General features: G+C 41.6%; 1 protein-coding gene across 1 annotated transcript; it reads right to left on the bottom strand.

Moving 5' to 3' along the window:
• Nucleotides 1-30: 30 nt before the first annotated feature.
• LOC134630705 (prostaglandin G/H synthase 1-like) lies at nucleotides 31-15563 on the bottom strand. Its single transcript, XM_063478267.1, is given in 13 exon segments — nucleotides 31-1078; nucleotides 1507-1615; nucleotides 4373-4753; nucleotides 5451-5598; nucleotides 5976-6262; nucleotides 6932-7178; nucleotides 8135-8218; nucleotides 8470-8651; nucleotides 9137-9280; nucleotides 9376-9516; nucleotides 11079-11195; nucleotides 15187-15270; nucleotides 15375-15563. Coding segments are annotated over 13 exon segments (2538 nt in total). The 5' UTR covers nucleotides 15382-15563; the 3' UTR covers nucleotides 31-471.
• Between the last annotated feature and the right edge of the window lie 4077 nt (nucleotides 15564-19640).

Consider the following 19640-nt stretch of genomic DNA (forward strand, 5'->3'; position numbering starts at 1 on the left):
CAGCAAATAAAAAGACAACAAAATACCAAGTCCAAACACTTTACACTTTATTGTCCTGACTATTTGATATGGTGGAGCACATATAAAAGTTAGAAAATTAACTAATAGTTAGTTTGGCCCAAAGGTTTTCTATTCTACACAGTGAAGCACATGAATACACGGCAATGTGGATTAACACAATAAATAGGTAAAGTTGTCAGCTCAAACAAAACATAAAACATCTACAGTATTCTGAAACCCTCTGATAATGATATTTACACTCATCAAATAACTCATATTTACTATGGAATGATAGGATGAAATGCACTAAGTTGTGGTGTCTGCACTCACTTTTGGTTCTGCTTTAATGCTGGTTGTGTGTAGCTGCGTGAGTGGTGAGATGTCAGTCAAGGCTCGCTCTGTTGCTACAGAGGGGCTACATATGTGTACACAGTTTCCCCAAGCATATTATACATGTTAGAAGCTATGGCTCTAGTCTATATCAAGGTCAGAGTCCTCGTCGCTCACTGTGCTCTGTATGATGGCTCCGTTGCGAACCATCTTTGGGACGACGGGAGGCTTTTCAGGCAGCAAGCCGTACTCCTGCAGCAGGGCCTCCAGGTCTACGGCAAAGAAGTCTTCCCCGAGCTGATCTGTGAGCCGCACAAAGTTGCCGATCAGGTCCCCGGCTTTGTAAACGAGCAGAGCAGGCAGAGCGCTGTCTCTGAACAGCGCGCTGGTGCTGATGGCTGAGCTGCGCACGCTGCAGAACTTTACCAGCGGATATTCCTGAGCTAGACACATCAGGCTGCCGCTCATGGCCTCGCAGCCCGGGATGTCCGGCTCGTAGATGTGGATCATGACCAGGGTGCTTTTGTCCTCTTTGTCTAAAGCCTCTAAGAACTCCTCCCCACTGTTTAGCTCATAGACCTGCTCAAAACGCTTGCCGCGGCACAGCTGGCGCCGCATCTCTTCGATGCGCTGCATGCGGTAATGCTGGAGGAATTCTTCATCATCCTCTTCTTCCTGAAGCATGTTGTACTCCTGCATGGTCATCTGCGAAGCGGACAGGAATGAACACACAAAATCAGAGGAGTGTGTGCAACACAATTCACAGTTCTTTGTATTCTTTGAATATTAATCTACAGCCAGGAGAAAGTGGACTTGGGACAAAAACTGGAATAAACTAGACCGAGTTTTATTCATTAAAGAAAAAAAGCAAAAGCATCTTGAGCCTATCGAGTATATGATATATGTTGTTTGTTCCATCCACAAATACAATCAATGGTGCAGAGTCTAGAAAATAGAAGCTGTTTTGTTTTTTTTGTTTCACCATGTTCACGCTGTCCTTGATAATCAGCTCTTTGCCTACATTGGGATGCCACTGATCAGCAACATTAAGTCTGAGCTAAACGAGGTCTTTCATGTGTCTTCTGTTAGTTTGATTTACTTACTTTGCCTTGGATTTTTTCTTGAAGCGCCTTCTGTTTCTCTTGGTCTTTTTCCTGGTCGAGGTTAGAGCGACATGTCATCGACAGCTTCTTGATCAGTCTTTCCATCTCCTTCTTCTGCTCTTGTTTCTGCTCCACCTCAAGCTGCTTGTACTTCCTCCAGTCATTGATCACACCCTTGGGCCCTGACACAGAACAGCCACTGTTACCATAACACACTCTATATTCCTATGACACAGATGAAAGATCGATTAAAGTCAAACACAAGGATGGCTTAAAAATGAGGGAAGCTCCAAGGATTTTAAAAAAAGTTTCTGACATTTTTATTTGTCAAAAATAACCATATAATTTATTCAGATGCCTTGTGACAAGGGATCAATGTTTTTTTTTTCCTGTGAATGCACTATATCTGTTTGTACAACCTGTGTTCACAGCACTTCCATCTGTGCTGTAGTCTATCTCGGGCTCGGTGACTTCAGCATCCCTGATGGTCTTGTTCTCCCCATCCTCATCATCATTGTCGCTGCCTTCATCCTCACTGCTGCTGTAGTAATACTGCAGCTTCTCTCCCAGGATCTTGTCATCCAGAGTAGTCATGATGACGGCTCACCTGTGGGAAGCAGTATGAACTAGTTTAATAACGAATAATAAGCACACAATACAACGACTCCGAGATATTAAAAACTTCTAACCTCACTGATAAAAATCTGGATAAATCGGATAGAAAACGCGTTCATTGCTTAATAGTCCAGTATAGTGCTGTATAATCCAGACAGATAAACACAGCTAGGAAAGGCTTATGTACATAAAATAGGCCACACACTATACATAGCTTAGAGTAAGTGTGCCAGTTTATTAAACTTAAGCTAAGAGGCCTTTTGTGATGCACCGATCCGTATGTAAGAGAGCCGGTGTGTACAGATGGACAGACGGGGAGAGAGACACTCACTCTGCCCTCTTACTTATGACAGCATACATAATATGAGGCATTAATCGGTACTGTACTGCTCTTTTGTTTGCGTCGGACGCTTTATTATTGTCCCAGCACAGCAGCTGACAGCGAAGACAACAGCTAACGAGAGTTGATCTGAGAGCCTCTGCCGATGTTAAGACAGATAGCTCAACCATTTACATTCACTATTGCTGTTATTTCAGTACATGTACCGTACTGAAAAGAAAATGGCGACAATCCAATTAGCTTGTTTATGTAAGAAGGACGAGGGCCGAACAGCTGGTGGTTCGGGTGTTTGTAGAAAGTAAGGTGGTTAGCATTAGCTACGTGGGTTAGCTACTTCTCCTATGCTGACTTCCTGGGAGTCCGCGGCAGCCATTACCCGAGATTGCGTTAAAATGAAGCCGACTCCTACATCATATATTGCATTAAAACGACACAATACATCCGTTGCTTGTAACCACCCGGCTTCTTACCTCAATTTAATAACCGGCTCGCTGTCTGCCCGAGCTTAATCCACTAGTTCAGCCGCCTCAAGCCGCTCTTCCAAACAAACGTGATGCCTTCAGGGTTCTCTGACGTGTCGTAATAATGATTCGAGGGTAAAGAGAATCGGAATGAAGTCGAAGCTGCAGCCAGTTTAAACTGCATCCTGTCTGTTATGTGGACACGCTGAAACTCACCTCTCCAATAATTGTAACGAAACAATTTTATTTTCTATAGCTTTGCAAACAATTGCAGCACGTGAGTATTTAATTTACTTATAAGCTTAAAAATGACGTAATCAAGCAGTAGAAGATCCGAACTGCTTTCTAAATAGTTAATTATGATACTGTTTCCATCCAAACTAATATGTCAACCCATTGTGGTGACACTGCATTATTTAGTTTTGACTTTATTGTGAGTTTGGACTTTACCGAGGGCGCCTAAAGACAACACATGAGGTGCGGGAATATGGGAAGTTGCTGGAAGATAAACTATGCAACTCCCTATTTCACCACTAGATGGCAATATGAGTACGAAAAAGAGTGCTGCTATGGCTTCTACAGTCAGTGCCAAGCTAAATATTTTGACTTTATCATTCCTTCTTCCTTTTAAATAATTTTCGCAAAAGCTGTCTGAAATCAGTGAAAACATACGGGTTTGCATTCCCATGTTTATATAAACGATTACACAATGCAAATCATCTGAAAAGACTAATAGCAGGTACATACAGACTGCATCTGTGTTTTTTCCGGACATATATAATCCCATATGTATGTATGTAGAAGTGCATATAGCAAGAACACGTTTTTTAAACTATGAAGCAAGGGCAGTTTAGTTATATGTGTATTTTAAACCACGCTGTGCACCCTGGTTATTAAAAAAAAAGAAAAGAAAGAAAGACTTGAAAGAAAGAAAAAAAGAAAACTTGCACAGTTACATAGCACTGGGCAGGTCTCTCTCATCAGCTATCATCGGTGTTCAACTTTAAGCCAAAGAATACACTGGTTTTATGAGATGCAATGGGTGAGTAATGTGGGTGGGGTACAAACAGTCATGAGAGATAATGATCATTGGGTGTCATAAATAATGTTGAAGCCTGAGTCAGTTTGAATGAATGGGCAGTTTTATTTCAGTCTTTATGCTGAGCTGCAATGAGATCTTTCAAAATAACTCTGCAGACAGTACAAAAGTTTACTGATGGACAGTGCGAACAGGTATTGTGATCATTTCAGTCTTCGGACACAAGTTTTATTTACAAAAAACATGTTTATTCCTCATGTATTTGTGTTCAAGTGTATGAGACAGTGAGCAAAATAAAGGAAAAGGCATATTTGATTTCATTCTGAGCTCTTGATTCCTGTGTGACTCTCCAGTGCTGTTCAAGCAAGCATTACTGATGTTTTCCAAGCAAACATCTGTAACACTAATTTGCTTTTTTAAAATTGTTTTATTTAGCAGCCGCCTCTTTTACCTTCATATAATGATCTTACAAAAACAAAACAACCTTCTGATGTCTGCAAAGGTTATAGCTCATCAGTCTGCGCTCTGTCACCTTCTCGCCCGTGTTCTTGCTTCTCTTCTGCTGGTACTCTAAATGACACGTAAGGACACGTTCTGGTGTTTTGACACACCAGCTTCTTGAGTGTGGCAGAGTTTACTATTTCAAAGCCCACCTTTCCTCCAAACGTGCTGGGCTTCCAGTATTCCGGAGAGCATATAGGGTTTCCCAGGAGGCCTTTAAGGGAGAAGGGGGCACCCATCTCCACCATGCTTTCTCCAAATATGGCCCCCGCTCGTGTTTTCTCCAACAACAAGCCAGGGTAAAATTCCAGAGCGTCAATGTCACCGTAGAGCTCTTCGAGGTCTCGTGCTATCTCCTCATTATCTGCAAAAAGTGACCAAATATGTCAAATAGGATGTTTATAAAGCAGGTCATCAACATTATTACAGTACAGATTTTTACAGATAATATTTGCAGGTTTTAAACCATACTGCTGTAAGGCTGGCAGATCAGTTCAGCACATTAGTTTTGACAGGGAGGTTTTCTACAGAGCTACTCCAATAGAGTGAGACACACTGCTGTGAAATTTCATGACCAGGTGATGAAGCCTTCTCCTGGCTTTGATTTTATTTTGTAGGCCTACTGCTGCTTCTTCAAGGGGTCCAATGAGCAGCTACTAAATTCACTGACTATGGGTTAAAACACCTCTTTCATGGATTTTCAGGCTCTATGAACTATCACAGTCTTTCTCCATCTTCATCACAGAGTCACTGGAGTTGTAAGCTCTTTGAAAATCTCTCTATGTCAGGGAGCTGCATGATGTAAATCAGCACATGACTGCTTAAGATGGACACTCAGTGGAGTTTGTGACATGTAAATAGAGATTCTGATGAAAATGCATTCCCTCGCTACCCTTCAGAGGACAGCAGAGGGAAGAAAATAACTTTGACAAAACCAGTGCTTTAAAAATTGCTCCAAAAAGAGAGCAGATGCCATTAATTCCAGGAGTGTCCATCCAGCTGTTTGCGTGGACTTGTAAAATTTGTGCCATGTGAGCTAGACACAGAATCATTTGCCTTACCAGTGAATTCCCTGAATGACGTGTATGGCGTGAGGTTAAAGCGCTTCCTGTACTGGTTGAAAGACTGGAGGCGAAGTTCACGGGACTCCTTGATGGTCCCAACGGGAACTTTGGTGACCATCGCATTGATGTTGTGCCCACCACCAATCTGTGGGTCAACGGTGGGAGAAGTAAGTAACCAATATGGAGTGACCTCAGTCAAAAGACATCCTGTGAGAAGTTAGGTACAAAGTGACTGAAACACATGGCTTACTGCAGAAGTCTGCACAAGCCTCAGCTTATCAGTACAAAAACAAGCTGTCAGCGTGCGATCACATTACATCACTCGCAGAGTATGATAAAGCAAAACAGGAAAACTTTGTGTGACTGCCAGAAATCCCTGAACATGGATAACTGAATCGTGCAACACTTCAGTTGCTGATGGTTACAAAGCGAGTTATAAAAAACAGACATCCAAACAACTCTAACTTGTCAAAATGCACCATAACTGTGTGTTACAATTACACAACATGTGCCGTTTGCTACCTGCCCAGCAATTTGCCTGGAGAAGGAATCCACGAGGGCCTCCACGCCGTAGTGCGTCAGAACAGACGTGTTGAAGAGAAACTGTTTGTATGACAGCTCATCCCCGTTTATTAAGAAGCTGTCGGGCATCAAAGGGTGCCAGTGGTAGAGCTGGCTGAACTCCAGAGCGATACGGTTGCCGTACTGGAAGTGAGAGCCGAACAGCAGGGTGGGATCAAACTTGAGTTGAAGCAGGTATCCGCTGAGGTGCTGCACGTAATCTTCTATCACGATTCGTATGGTCTCGCCTTCGAGAAGCAAAGGGATTAAAGCAAAATGCACCAAGCAGACAGTGGCTCGACCTCAAGTTAAATAAAAAAGTTTAGCAATAGGTGGACAAAAAACCAATACATAATTAAATGCAATAGTTTAGTGTAAAGAACAGGCTCTGGCTACACCTGTGCGGAATTCAGTGGTTGCTTAAGGCAAAAGACTACTTGTTATTTCCCAAATGATCACCACAGCAGATGTTTTTTCATTAGGCACAGATTTTATGCCAGATGTTCTTCCTGATGCAACATTCATATTTCTCTTGACTTGAGACCAGTACTAGGAGTACACCATCTTATGACCCCCTTGAGGCTGGGTTTGAGTCTGTTCCCGACATCAAACCGAGGCTCTTTCCTGTGTAAGGCAAACATATTAACCACTACACCACAGAGATGCTGGTAAGGACCAAAAGTCTGGCTCAAACTTTCAAAAAAGAAAAAAAGAGAAGTCATTTTTAACCAAATTTAGTATAAAATCCAACATGCTTTGCTAAATTTAATTTAAAATAGTTAATTTGTTATTAGAAAAAGCAGTGAACTGTCACATGTCCTAGCCACTTGCACTAAACACTTGAAGTCTTTGGTTGCTGCTCACAACAAAGGAGCAATGCCAGGCTCACTGTTCCTTTTGAGCTGTGTCTAACTCACCGATAATAATGAGCCGTGTGGTCTGGAAAAGCTGCTCATCGTCCCAGGTGGGATGCTCCGCTTTCAATATATCACAGACTCGGTTGTGCTCCCTCAGCCACAGCGTGGCGTACATTCCCAAACCCGGGAGAAGTCCATAGACTTCCTGACCGATAGCCATCTGAGCCTCAGCGGGGACTCCGGGAGGGTAGCTCATTCTAACAGATGCATCAGCGACACTGGGAGGGTACATCTCTCCATCAATTAACTGACCGGACAGAAAAAGAAAGAATGATGATAGAAGTCACTGTCATCTGTAATTCACAATGTTAATGAAGATCAAGTATTTCATTTTAAAAAGAACTGCAGAACTGACAGTTGCGCTTCTAAATCGACGTGTACACTCACTGGCTGCTTCATTAGCTAAACCTTGCTAGTACCAGGTTGGACCAATAGAACCAACAGAAGATGGGTACACTGTGGTGATAAAGGGATGAACATACACAGCAACAATACTCAGGTAGGCTGTGGTGTTGAAATTAAGCTCAGTTGGTTCTAAGTGGCCCAAAGTTTGCCAAGAAAAATATCCCTCACACCAGCAGCAGCCGTCGATACAAGCCAAGATCTGTCCATGTTTTCACAAAGTCTTTGTGGTAGACAACATCTGCATACTGCAGGTGAAATTGAGCACTCTTCTATTACTCAACTTTGGTGAGCCCACACGAACTGCAGGCATCTGAAACAAACAACCACGCCACGTTCAAAATGACTTATACCACCTTTTGTCCCCACTCTGATGCTCTCTTTGAACTTCAGCAGTTCAACATGTTGTTACAAACCGGGTTGAACAGCCGTGACACAAAAGGAGATGCACACAAATTCCACTTAAAAACATATTTATCTTAAATGAGGGAAACAATGAGAGAGCTTCAGCTAACCGTGGTGTGTGTAATCAGTACAATCAGTACAGTGCAATTGAGCTCTGAGAGTTTTTATCGAGCAGCACCACTGGTGTGCGCAAGCAACACCACCTCTCCGACATCTGCAGATGAGCTCTGCCACACAACGGGCCGAAATGAAAGCAGGTTGAAGTCGATTATCATGATGTCGGATGTCTGCAAGCAGTGATTGCAGCTATGTGATTGGCTGATTAGATGACTCAAGGGGCAGTTGAACAGGCGTCCCTAATAAAGCAGTCAGATATAAGTCTGCATATGACTTTACCTGATATTTCAGCTTTCCATCTTTGAGAAGCCTAAGGTTTAGCTGACGATCCAGGCTTTCTCCATAAATGTGTCCTGCGTCCACCTGTTTGAGTCGCAGGAAAGAACAAAAAAAAAGCATCAGAGGTGTAATTGTAAAAAGCCGCTGCTACTTCATCTGGAGTTACCCTCCAACTTCCACCAACCTCCAGCTTCATAATGTAAATTATACAGCTGAAATTTAACAAAAAGACAGAATCAAGACTAGAAGTTTCCCTCTGCTCTTATGCTATGTATATAACACTAACTCTTTAATAAAGCTAATGTGCTGTACACCAAAGCTCAGGATGGACTGACCCCGTGGCCGAGAGCCTTAGTGAAGCCGAGGCCCATGCGATTGAAGGTCTTAAAGAACTGGTGGGTGAAGTGCTGCGCGAAGAAGGCGAACATGAGGCTGGTGCGCTGGGGATCGGGTCGGAACGTCCTTCTCTTCAGAAGCCTCTCAACCAACACCTCAGGGTCAGGTAGCCCAGCCTTGCCTGAAGAGAAACACCACAGCATCACGCACCATAACGGGGAGGAAAAACACAGATACACCCGACCTCAAGCCATAATACTGAAGCTCTGACACAGCTGACATGTTAAACTGCACTTCTGCGCAGTCCAAGATCAAGATATCGATAAGAGCAATCCTTAAACTACACTCTTTGCATAAAAATGTGGATTTAAATTTGGAACTATGTGAGCTTACATTTGATGCCAGTAATTGTTGTCAGCTGTTTAAATTTATACTGTTAATCAACAGAATCGTCAACCATCATTTGACAAAACACATTTAAATGAGCAATAGCAGACACTGGCCTCTTGGGGGCAGTATAACAAAAATAACAAGGGATTCTAAACCATGACTAGCAAAGTTTGATTCATGTTGAGTCATGTTTCAGTCCGCTTGTTGGGTGTCGATTTGGTATTCACTTTCTATCACACTTCCCTAATTACAAATTGTGGCTCCTTGGTAGCTAACCTTTCACCCCCAAAGGTGTGGGGCAGTCCTTGGGCACCGGGGGCAGAAGTCGAGTGTAGTAGCTAAGATTATAGTAGGATTCCCAGCTGAGGTAGTCATACTTGGAGTTGAAGGTTGGAGGGCTGGGAATTAAGTTTGACCTCACTGTTGGTACAAAAAAAAAAGATGTAACAGATACACAGAACGTGTAAAAAACATCCAGAATGAATTTCTCTACAATGAGTTTGCTGACTCTGGACCTGTTAACACCAGCCGCATGAGGACGTCCCGCAGGAAAGTGTGGTTGATGATGTCCCAGAGCCAGTGGAAGTGGGTGAGAATGTAGTGCACCACATCTGGGTTGGGCCTGAAAAACTGACGCACTCGGGTCCAAAGCTCGGCTGGAATGGCAGAACATCATGAGACACGGTCTTGTTATTACTGGAAGTCACGGCAACTGGGGATTTGGAAATCTACTCTAAATAACAAAGTCGTTATGTCATTATGGAGCAGAACACTTGGCAGGCATAGTCTTGCTTTTAAAACCAGGATCAAGACTTCTGAATTGCCACCCACACCTCTGGAGTCGGTGGATTACTGAATGAAGTGAAATATAATGGCAGTTCTGTCCGATTATCGGCCTCCCTCGGGGCCCCAAAAACTCCAAGTTTACTGCGTCAGCTGGTTTTGCTGTAACACCTTAAAAATGTGCTTATGTTTAAACCAAAACATCAACATAAGGCTCTTATTATGTGGTTTCAGGGCCCCTCCACCAAAATCTAGGGTTAATGACTTTGGATTTTGATTACATCCACTACGGATTTGTAGATGTAATCAAATCCGTACTAGGCACCAAAGTAGGGTTGAGGTAGCAATAAAGTACAGAAGCAGCACAAATTACTGGGGTTTGCTACTCTATCAGGTTAACCCTAGTCTAAGAAGAATTATATGACATATGATTAGTAAAATGCTCATCTCAAGGCTTCAGAATGGGACTTCACATACAAATGGCTAATCTGAAGGTTGAAGGTTCGATCTCCGGCTGCTCCAGTCTGCCAAATATTGTTGGGCAGGATACTAACCCCAAGTTGTTTTCCAATGCATCCATCGGAGTGTGAATGTGTGGTAGAGTATAGTACAGTCCATTTACCTTTAAACGATAACAAACTGAACACATTGTGAAAAAGGTTTAACACGAGGTGGAGAAAGCAGGACAATACAAGTTTTTGTGTCATACCACAGGCTTCTGATTTTATCAAAAGTGTATTATTAACAGGACAAATAAGTATTGGTGTATCATATTCCTATATATTCCTACTTGTTACAAAAAAGAAAGAGTGTAATTCCCAAAAATGTGAAACTGTTCCTTTCACTTGGCTGGTAGCGCCATAAAGACGTCATAATATTTTCTTTGGAGCTACATGAACAATATGTGTGTCTATTCTGCGTTACACAACAAGTGAAAACATTAGTCTACATGTAACTCCTTTTCCTGTCCAATACTCTTTTCCTTCCTTTTCTTTCCTACTCCTGCTCCTATTGTCTTTTTCTTTTTCTTTCCGTGTACAATCAAAGCAGTGATTAACTGTTATTACGCTCAGTGTGCGAATGTCTGCCAAATACATCGCAAATGATTGGGAACTACAGCATGTGAGGGTTCTTTGTTAATGAGAAACAGACCAGCAGAGGTAGGCGTAGCATCAGATTAGACGAGCCAAAACAGCTCTGATCCAGCTGCTCTCTTCTTGGCACTTCCCCACGTTCCTTCAATTTTCCCAAATACTTGTCTAGACAGACGTTTTAACGCTGACAGCCTGGGGCTATGAAATGGTCTTTTTTTTGTTTAAACCATTTGGTTCCCAAACCCTTTGGTTTTATGTTAAGTTAAATAGTTGAAATTCCTAAAAGGTACAGCAATAAAAGAGGATATGAGCACCACTCTCATAGAGGAAAACGGACTCACGGACTGTGCAGTTTTCTCCGTAGTAGCCAGTACGAGTGCAGTCACACTCATACTTGTCCTGACCGTACCGGACGCACACACCCCAGTGCTGACAGGGGAAGGAACAGCATGGATTGACTGTGGAAAATAAAGAGAAACGAAAACTCATGTGAAGATCATTTGGAAATACTTGAACATCAGGTAGGCAGATTATATATGAAGCGGTGGCATGGAAATAAACTGAAAGAGAGATCAAATATTGAATCGGCACCGGCACTTCCTGCACACTAAGTGGTATTCCATACAAAACCCCTGTGGCCTTCGAGCAAGTTCAGACCTCTATTTGAAAATGCCCACGCAAAAAAAAGGAAAAGAATAAAAGAAAGGCTTTGAGCCAGACATGAAATCAGAGACAGATGAAATCTTAGACTGCACTACTGGAAACATGTTTTTATTAAAAAATACCTCTGCAGATTAGGCAAGGTTAACATGTTTAAGTTCTTGTTCCCAGCACAACTTTTGTTCTTTACAGGAATTTAGTATGAATCACTGACACAATGTGAGAAAAAAGGCACCAGGTGTCACATCAACATAAATGTGACAGTCTTGGAAATTTGCTCTATACAGCACTAATCGTTACTCAGGAATGCATTCTGGAGAAGACCCACATAACTGGGTACCAAGTTATTGTTGGAGTACTATTGCACATTTTACTGGATAACATAAAGCGTTACATGTGTTACCTCCGCCGAGGAGGTTATGCTTTTGGTAGCGTTTTGAGTTTTGGATAAAAGAAGTCTTAAATGAGTTCTGATAAAACTTTGTAAATGTGTAAAGCGCGCTCATGTTAACAATTTCTTACTGAAATTGTTTATATTGACCACATATAGGCAACACGTTGGGAATGATGTATATGAGGATTATTACAGTTTTTATCCAAACATTTTGTCACAATTGACCTCAGATCTCACTTTTACATTTAGATATTTAAAGAAAGTTCAAGCGAAAGAGAATGAGCTGTGTTTTTGCTCAGAAATATACAAGTTTCTCATGTCCAGTTATTTACAAATCATTATCTATTATCCATTACCTACTAACATATGTTAGTAAACATATGTTAAAAAAGAACAAAGAAATCAGAATGAATGAAATTAAAAGTACATAGAGAGTCAACTGCCCTGGTGGAGGTTTGTGCTCTCAAAGTGATTCTTGGACTTCTTTAACATGCACGTTTGACCTTTGGGAAATATGCTCATTCGTACTTTGGTTAATAGACAGCTGAGTTGTTATTGTTCTGTTCTTCCCTGGCAGGTGTGTGTACATGGACAGTTGATTACACCATGGATGCTTAGCTGTTCTTATTAAACTCCTTTGTAGTAAAATGAAGCTGGCACATGCAATTTGATGGTAAACTATTTTCTACACATAGTCTGGATTACAGCCTCTAGTGACCCCTTGTGTGAATTTCCTGGGAAGAGCTCAGTTTCAGAGCTTTCTGTTCACGGCTGACACTCAGTTTGGCCAGAGCCACCACAACCAGTGCTTTTTATACACTCATACAAGATTCTGTTTTGATTTAACATTACTTTTAACATTTAAAGTACTTATTGCTTGTCCTCTTGCAATCAGAAATCAATTCTTAATCAACCAATCATACAGCTCATAGACTGTATATATGAGATGAATGGAGGGTGTTAAATGTGAAGCCCGTGTACAAGTTTGTTAAACCTGCATCGTTTTTAACAGCCAGCAGCGGCTTTTCCTTTGGTTTCAAAAAGAAGTCTAACTGTACAGATGTCTGTGGGCAGGATGGCCAATTTTATATTTGCTAATTCAAAAATCAGATATTAGTATGTCTGGTGTTTATTTACACATTTTTGCTACGTCTAAGTCTGCTTGGCTCAGTGGATTGTTGCATTTCAGACTTATGTGATACAGAATGCCCTCTGGTGGAAACTCTGCAATACCAACACTCATAGCATGGCCAAACTGCGTTTCTCCCATCTCTTCTTCTTTTCTAACTTTTTTTTTTTGCAGGGCATTTGCATTATTTTTTGTTAGGGCAGTGAAAGGTTTTCAGACAGGAAAGTGAGGGTAGAGAGCAGGGACACTTAGCAAAAGACCCTAGATTGGAACTGAACCCAGGCCACCATATTAAGTCTTGTGGCATTTGTTTCCTGCTTAACCAGGTGAGCTAAACTGGCACCACACAGTTTAAACTTTCATTTATCAGCTGTTATAAATTCAGATACCCGCAGATTGAAAATAGCTAATATTGGCAGGTAATATTGGCAGGTAATAGCAGCCTACCCATACAACAACCACTGGTCTACAACAACCATCTTTGATTAGCAATAGCTAGGTGGCTTCAATTAGCCCAAAATACTGAAAACAAGTTGTCCAAAGAAAAAGATAACACAATCTGCCCTACAAGCATCTCTAATGCAAATAATTAAAACTTTATATTTTGCTAGCTTAAATTACCATCAGCTGTTTTTAATGGAGTTTATGCAAAGGCCACAGTGACAGTCACCTCTGACTGCCCAGAAGCTGATTACTGCAGTTACACATTTTCACGTGAATTCAACAACTGGGGCACTGTATGTTGATATTGAACTTCAGATAAGCGATGACACAGCCTCTCATATTGAACACAGCTGGGCGAGTGGTTATCTCCTGTTTCCAGTGTTTATGTTATAAATTAACTCAATTAGTTGCTTCCTGCAGTGTTACGATCTTCCCATCTACCCAAAGAGTGCATAATGTGCTCCATTAGAAAGGATTCCTACGATAACAGATAATAAAAGATAATCTCACACTTCTTTACAAGTTTAATAAACCAGTGTGGGAAAAACCATCCGCATGAAAAGACCTTTGTTCTCGGACACACACAGAGAAGCAGAGTGAGGAGGAGGTGGGTGGTGCTGGTGGGGGAGGTGGGTGTTGGTGGGGGATGGCGTCTAAACTACTGACGCACAAGTTTCTGCATGCAAGTTCTGGGTGAGAGTAAATCCTGTTAATTTACATTATGATGACAGATAAGGCCGGCCAGGCATTCTTTCACTCCAAGATCCATACACTGATAACCACAATTACATAACTCTTTAGATCAGTTCTTGGTACAGGGTTTCATTTATGCATGTTATTGGAACTGCAAGATAAACTACACATCCAAGCTCTTCTGAGTAAAAACAGTGCGGCATGGAACACTTCCCCGTGCACATGTTGATTCATGCCTCTCCAAGCCACCTCCTGGCCTCGATCCTCCACACTTAACAGATGTGTAACTACATCTGACAGCTGTGTAAACTGCATACACACTGCCTGACAGGTCAGAAGAAGTTCAAATCTCTCTCTTTCTCAAATCTCTTACACACATCTTTTATTTTGCATAGACCTTCCACAAAGCACTATTAAATTCAATGTAGACATAAATCACCAGGAGTGAGTTAGTCTATGGAGAAAGTTTTCTCCTGTGACTAGACATAAATCTCTGTGCGCGAGTCTTCTGTTGGAGACAATGAGCGTAAATATGTCATCCTGAAAAAATGTCATTCTGAAAAGGGTGATGCTCAAAAGGTGGAGTCAGCATGAGCTGATCATGCTGCTCTGAGGACAGGATGGAAAAGAGCATGCATTACGTGTGTAAGACATGAGAGATGGAAAAAGTGCCCACATGGACCAGGCAGGAAATGCCTGGTCTCCTCAGGGGTCTTCAAAACGTTTATCCAAGCACTTTTACAGATAAACCCGTGCTCAGTGTTGAAATCCTACCTTTTATAGAAATACATTAGGAAATACTCAGCCTGCACTTGAATTTAAATTAAAGGGAGTTCCAACATCAGGCCTCCTTACTCGTGAATAATCTTTTCCTTAGTCTTCCAGCGGATGATGTCATGTTACTGTACCAGTGCCTGTCTTTATTATCGGGGTTAAACGAATGTGTAGCTGCTGGCAGCTTCACTCACATCACTCAGAAAAAAGCCCTGATAACAACCAGTGTTAGTCAAAACACAGACTGCGTGTGTTTCTTGCTGCAGACTTTGCAGTTATTAAAGCAGCAAATGTTCCAAATAACAGGTAATGCTATAAGTCAGAGCATCAAACCCCACCAGTCCTCTTCACCTACCTGTGCTCGAGGTAAGTTCATCACCCCGACACGCAGGCTCCCGCAGCAGCAACAAAAGCGCACAGGCTGATCCTAGGACAGAGGCTTCCCCACATGGTTAAAAGTCAGTCAGTTTCGTGTCCAGCAGCTGAAATGCACGTCAAATCACCGAGCAGCACCTCTACCTGAAGGGCTCGATCTCTACTTACCTCTCATTCCAGCAGGAGTTTTTCATACCAACTCATACAACGGGTGGGAAAGTGCAGGGGATCCAGATTTTGCAGGTAAACACGGGATCAGGAGTATGGAGAAGATCCAGGTGTTGGGTCAGCGTGAAAGAGAAGCAAAACCAGCTATCCAACAGGTTACTCCTATGTGTGAGCACAGCCAAGCTGCACTGCGCCTTTATCGCCCCCGGAGAGAGGAGACAGAGAGCGACGGTGACTTGGAGCCAAGTGCGAGGTTCCCCGCCCTTTACCGCCTACTGCTGGTGATCAGTGGCCCTACTTCCTAAATAACTGCCTAACTTTCTATTGCTACGTTCACTGTTTTAAGGTCTTCTAAGATTGTAAAGCCTTGTAAATCATGGAGCTAAATAGTTTTAGACGCTGTAATCATTTCAATTTAATGTCTTTAATATTGGTTCATTTTTTTCTGGGTATAACGTAATAAAACATCACCCACTGCATTTCCATAAAAAAGACACAAAATATTGTGGAGATATTTCAGTCTGGACTAACATGCTAAACTAATAAGGACACTTCCCCTGCACTGAGAAGAACAATAAACTTTTCCAACTGAGTGGTTTCTTGGCAGGTGCTTTTTACATCCTGCCTCGGATGTTTGCTTGAGATGAGGGAAAAGCAGCCGTGGATAAACTCTCAGGGAGATAAGGCGAGGTTTTAATGTCACCTCTGGCCCTGGAGTTTCTGAAAGTTCAGAGGAAGTCATGATGGTCCCATTAGAAGAAGTCAGGAAGTCAGATTAAGACAGAATCTCAGCCAAAAATCCAGAAAACAACACATTACATACCTATCAGCTCATTGTATTAAAAGCTCACCTTTCCACACAATCAATTTCTTCTACCACTATGGGCCAGACCAAAGATTGTACATCTGCACCAGACTGGAATGGGCTGTAAGGCCATCAACAACAACAAGCTTGGGAAAAAGTGCTGTGGTCAGATGAAACCAAAATCAAACTCAACTCGAGCGAGTCAAGCACGGAGGTGGAAAACGTTGGGCGTGTTTTTCTGCTAAGGTCGACTTCATCACACTGAAGAGCCAATAGACTGAGCCATGAGGGAGTTGCCAAGTGGCAGGAAAGAATCCTAAACCGTTTATAAAGTTTCTCAAGGGTTTCTCCACCAAAACACCAAGTCATGTTTTGCTTGGGGATCAAATACTTATGCCACTCAATGTGACATATCAATCAATTTATAACTTTTATGTATTGTGTTTTTTATTTCTGGATTCTGGTTGATATTCTGTCTCTCTCCATCAAAAATGAAACTACCACAAAATTAGAGACTTACAAATTCTGCAGGGGATCAAATCATTATTTTCTCCACTGTTGCATTTCAGCTTTACACTATGATAATAGTGTCAGCTGTTTGGTTGTCCTTATACCATTATTCAAGGTTTCCTAAAGCTATTTATTATGGCAAAACATAACCAGATGTCCTCACACATCTACCCTGAATTCAGTTGTTTGTGTCAGAATATGACAGAAATAAGAATCACCTCAGTTCCCTGACTCAACATTTGTCTGCTCTAAAACAACTCGCTGGAGAACATTAATAACTAGAAACATGGAGGTCCATTGTTTATTAAACCTTAACTCTTCTCCTGTCCACACGAGCACTTTAAACCACTTCACACATGCCCTGCAAAGTCTTAATAATAACACTTGTAAGCGAATCATTTTAGACATTTACATTCCCATGAGTCTTTGCAGTGCTGCAGCATTCACAACATTCAACTGTATTTAAAAGAAAGAACAGCATTTTACTCTCAGTTTAAAGTGACTCATTCATGCATCATTTTTGAATTAGGTTGTCCGATATATGCTAAGTCACTGAGTGACTGTGCATTGGCCATGCGGCAGATTTACAAGTTAAAAATGTGAAAGGACAACACAGTTTTCACAGAGGATTATTTTGCCAGTGCAAAGGAGAAACTCTGCCACAGCATCAGGAAGAATGTTGGGAATTACTGCTGCTGCAAAAGCCTTCGAGGCTTATCTCTGATTGAAGCCATCCTACCCCTACACACAAAGAGGCTGTAAATCAACTTGACAGACTGTCCGGTAGATTACATTTGTCAGATACGCATACATAAGCACAGGCAAGAGGAAACAGTGCTGAAAAAGCAGCTCCCGAGGCTCTGGTGTTGTATCTGCAAAGGTTTTCTAAGAAGCTCTCCAACTTCTTAGAAAATATTTGGATTTACTGGTAACAGGAATACTTTGAACATCCATCATCTCCATCAGGTAATCACCACATTCAGATTGTTGGTAATTTCATATTGGATCTTGAGGAAACCTCTGTTGAGAAATCACCACATACTTCCTACCGCTTGTTTTCTCCACTGCGATGCCTCTTGGGGAATTTCCAAATCGCAGCCATAAAAATTCTGTATTTTGACTCATTTGTAAACAGACTTTCCTCTGAGAAATTTCTGCATTATTTATATTATTTAAATATTTAGACTTGTTTTGTCATTGAGGATGTTACACAGCAACTAATTGCTATTCGCCTTCCAGCTGCACTTATACTATGCAGGCATGGGTGCTGTTAGCGACTTTGGGTAGCTTGAAAAAAGGCCAGCTCTGGGACCACCGAATACTAACTCTATTATCTGGATCAGTTCTGTCCGAAAGCAATCAGTGGGCAGACTAATTTGTATTTAAGCAATGTTGTATACAATAAACAACTTCGCCTCACTGACTCTCCTGTGTGTACAGATGTTCAGACCAGCTGCGGCTTGGAAACAGTTCAGCCCTCAACTGAATTCATGTCAATGAAAACACTGCACGCTAGTATTGTTACGCTGAATCATGCTAGGATACTATTAGCTTTAGCTTTTCCACAGGAATGCGTATTTTCTTTTTCTTCTATTAATCTCTGGCACTCTTCCACAGCACGTCTTTTGTCCCGTCTTCTTCTCCTCACCCCCAACCGGTCGCAGCAGATGGCCAACCCTCCCGGAGCCTGGTTTCTTCCTGTTAAAAGGGAGTTTTTCCTTCCTACTGTCACTAAGTACTTGTTAAAATAGGGGTCATTTGCTTGTTGGGGTTTCTCTGTGTTATTGTAGGGTCTTCACGTCACTGGAGTTAGTCTCTTTTCTTTCACAACACTTTTATAAGCACAACTTTTTCTCACCAACATTTTTCCTACACATACAAACAGATTTGTGTTTCCCACAAGAAAATGGGACAATGAGGATTACACAACCTCCAGATTATTGTTACCCCTTTATGATTTCTCTCTTCCCTGTTAATGTGTGTGTGTTTTGGGGCTTCTGACTACATGACTGGCCAAGAGTCTGTCACCATTTTTCTGTTTCAGACAGCCTTTCAGTCTATCATAGCATTGTGTGTGAGCAAATAAAAAATATTTGCTTGTGAAGCTGAATGTTGGGTATTTCAAGCAGATAATTTAACCTTACAAACTGTTAGAACAATATGCTTTATTTCAAGCAGATCTACTGTTGAAAAATTAAAAATATTTTACCTGGAATAAGATGCTAAAGTGTTTTGTAGTGTCTTATGGCTTGAGTGATTTTGCTTCCTACTAAACTGATTTAGCCAGATATTGTTCTTTGTAAGATTTAAGAGACGAGAGATGAAGAAGAGAGATTATTGTTAAAAGGTAAGGACTGCTCAGTGATGTTTGATAGACTCATTGGCGTAACTTTGTGCCTAACATTGGTGGGGGTGGGATCAAGATCTCTGTCTAAATAAACAAATCTGGGTAAATTCCCACGTGATTAAACATGCAACTATTTTGCTGGTAATAACTGAAATGAGTAAAGAACATCAACAGCCTATTTACGCAAGATAATTCATAATTTTATTGGGGGGGTTATATTGGTTGGGTCTGATTATTGTGTGTGTGTGTGTGGGGGGGGTCGTAACCCCCCTGGAAATTACGCCCCTAGATAGCTTGAAAATTTAAAGGTTACATTCAATGTGTCATGTCATTTCTTTTTAACATATATTGGATCTACACAATAGTTATCAGTTTCTAATATTTTTAAACTTCCAGCAAAACAAACTGAGCTATATCAACTTCGGATTATTCAAAGGCTGCATGAAATACTGCGTAGTTTACGGCAGGCTATGCTAAAGCCACAGGGCAGTTCGTTTTAGAGCAACATCAACACAAAATTTACTTGTGCTCACAACAGAAATATGACAGTTCTTATCCCCACTTTCACCACCACAGCCAATTTTAGGGTTCCTACACCTCTCAC

Source organism: Pelmatolapia mariae, linkage group LG7, assembly GCF_036321145.2.
Source record: "Pelmatolapia mariae isolate MD_Pm_ZW linkage group LG7, Pm_UMD_F_2, whole genome shotgun sequence".
Classification (NCBI taxonomy): Eukaryota; Metazoa; Chordata; class Actinopteri; order Cichliformes; family Cichlidae; genus Pelmatolapia; species Pelmatolapia mariae.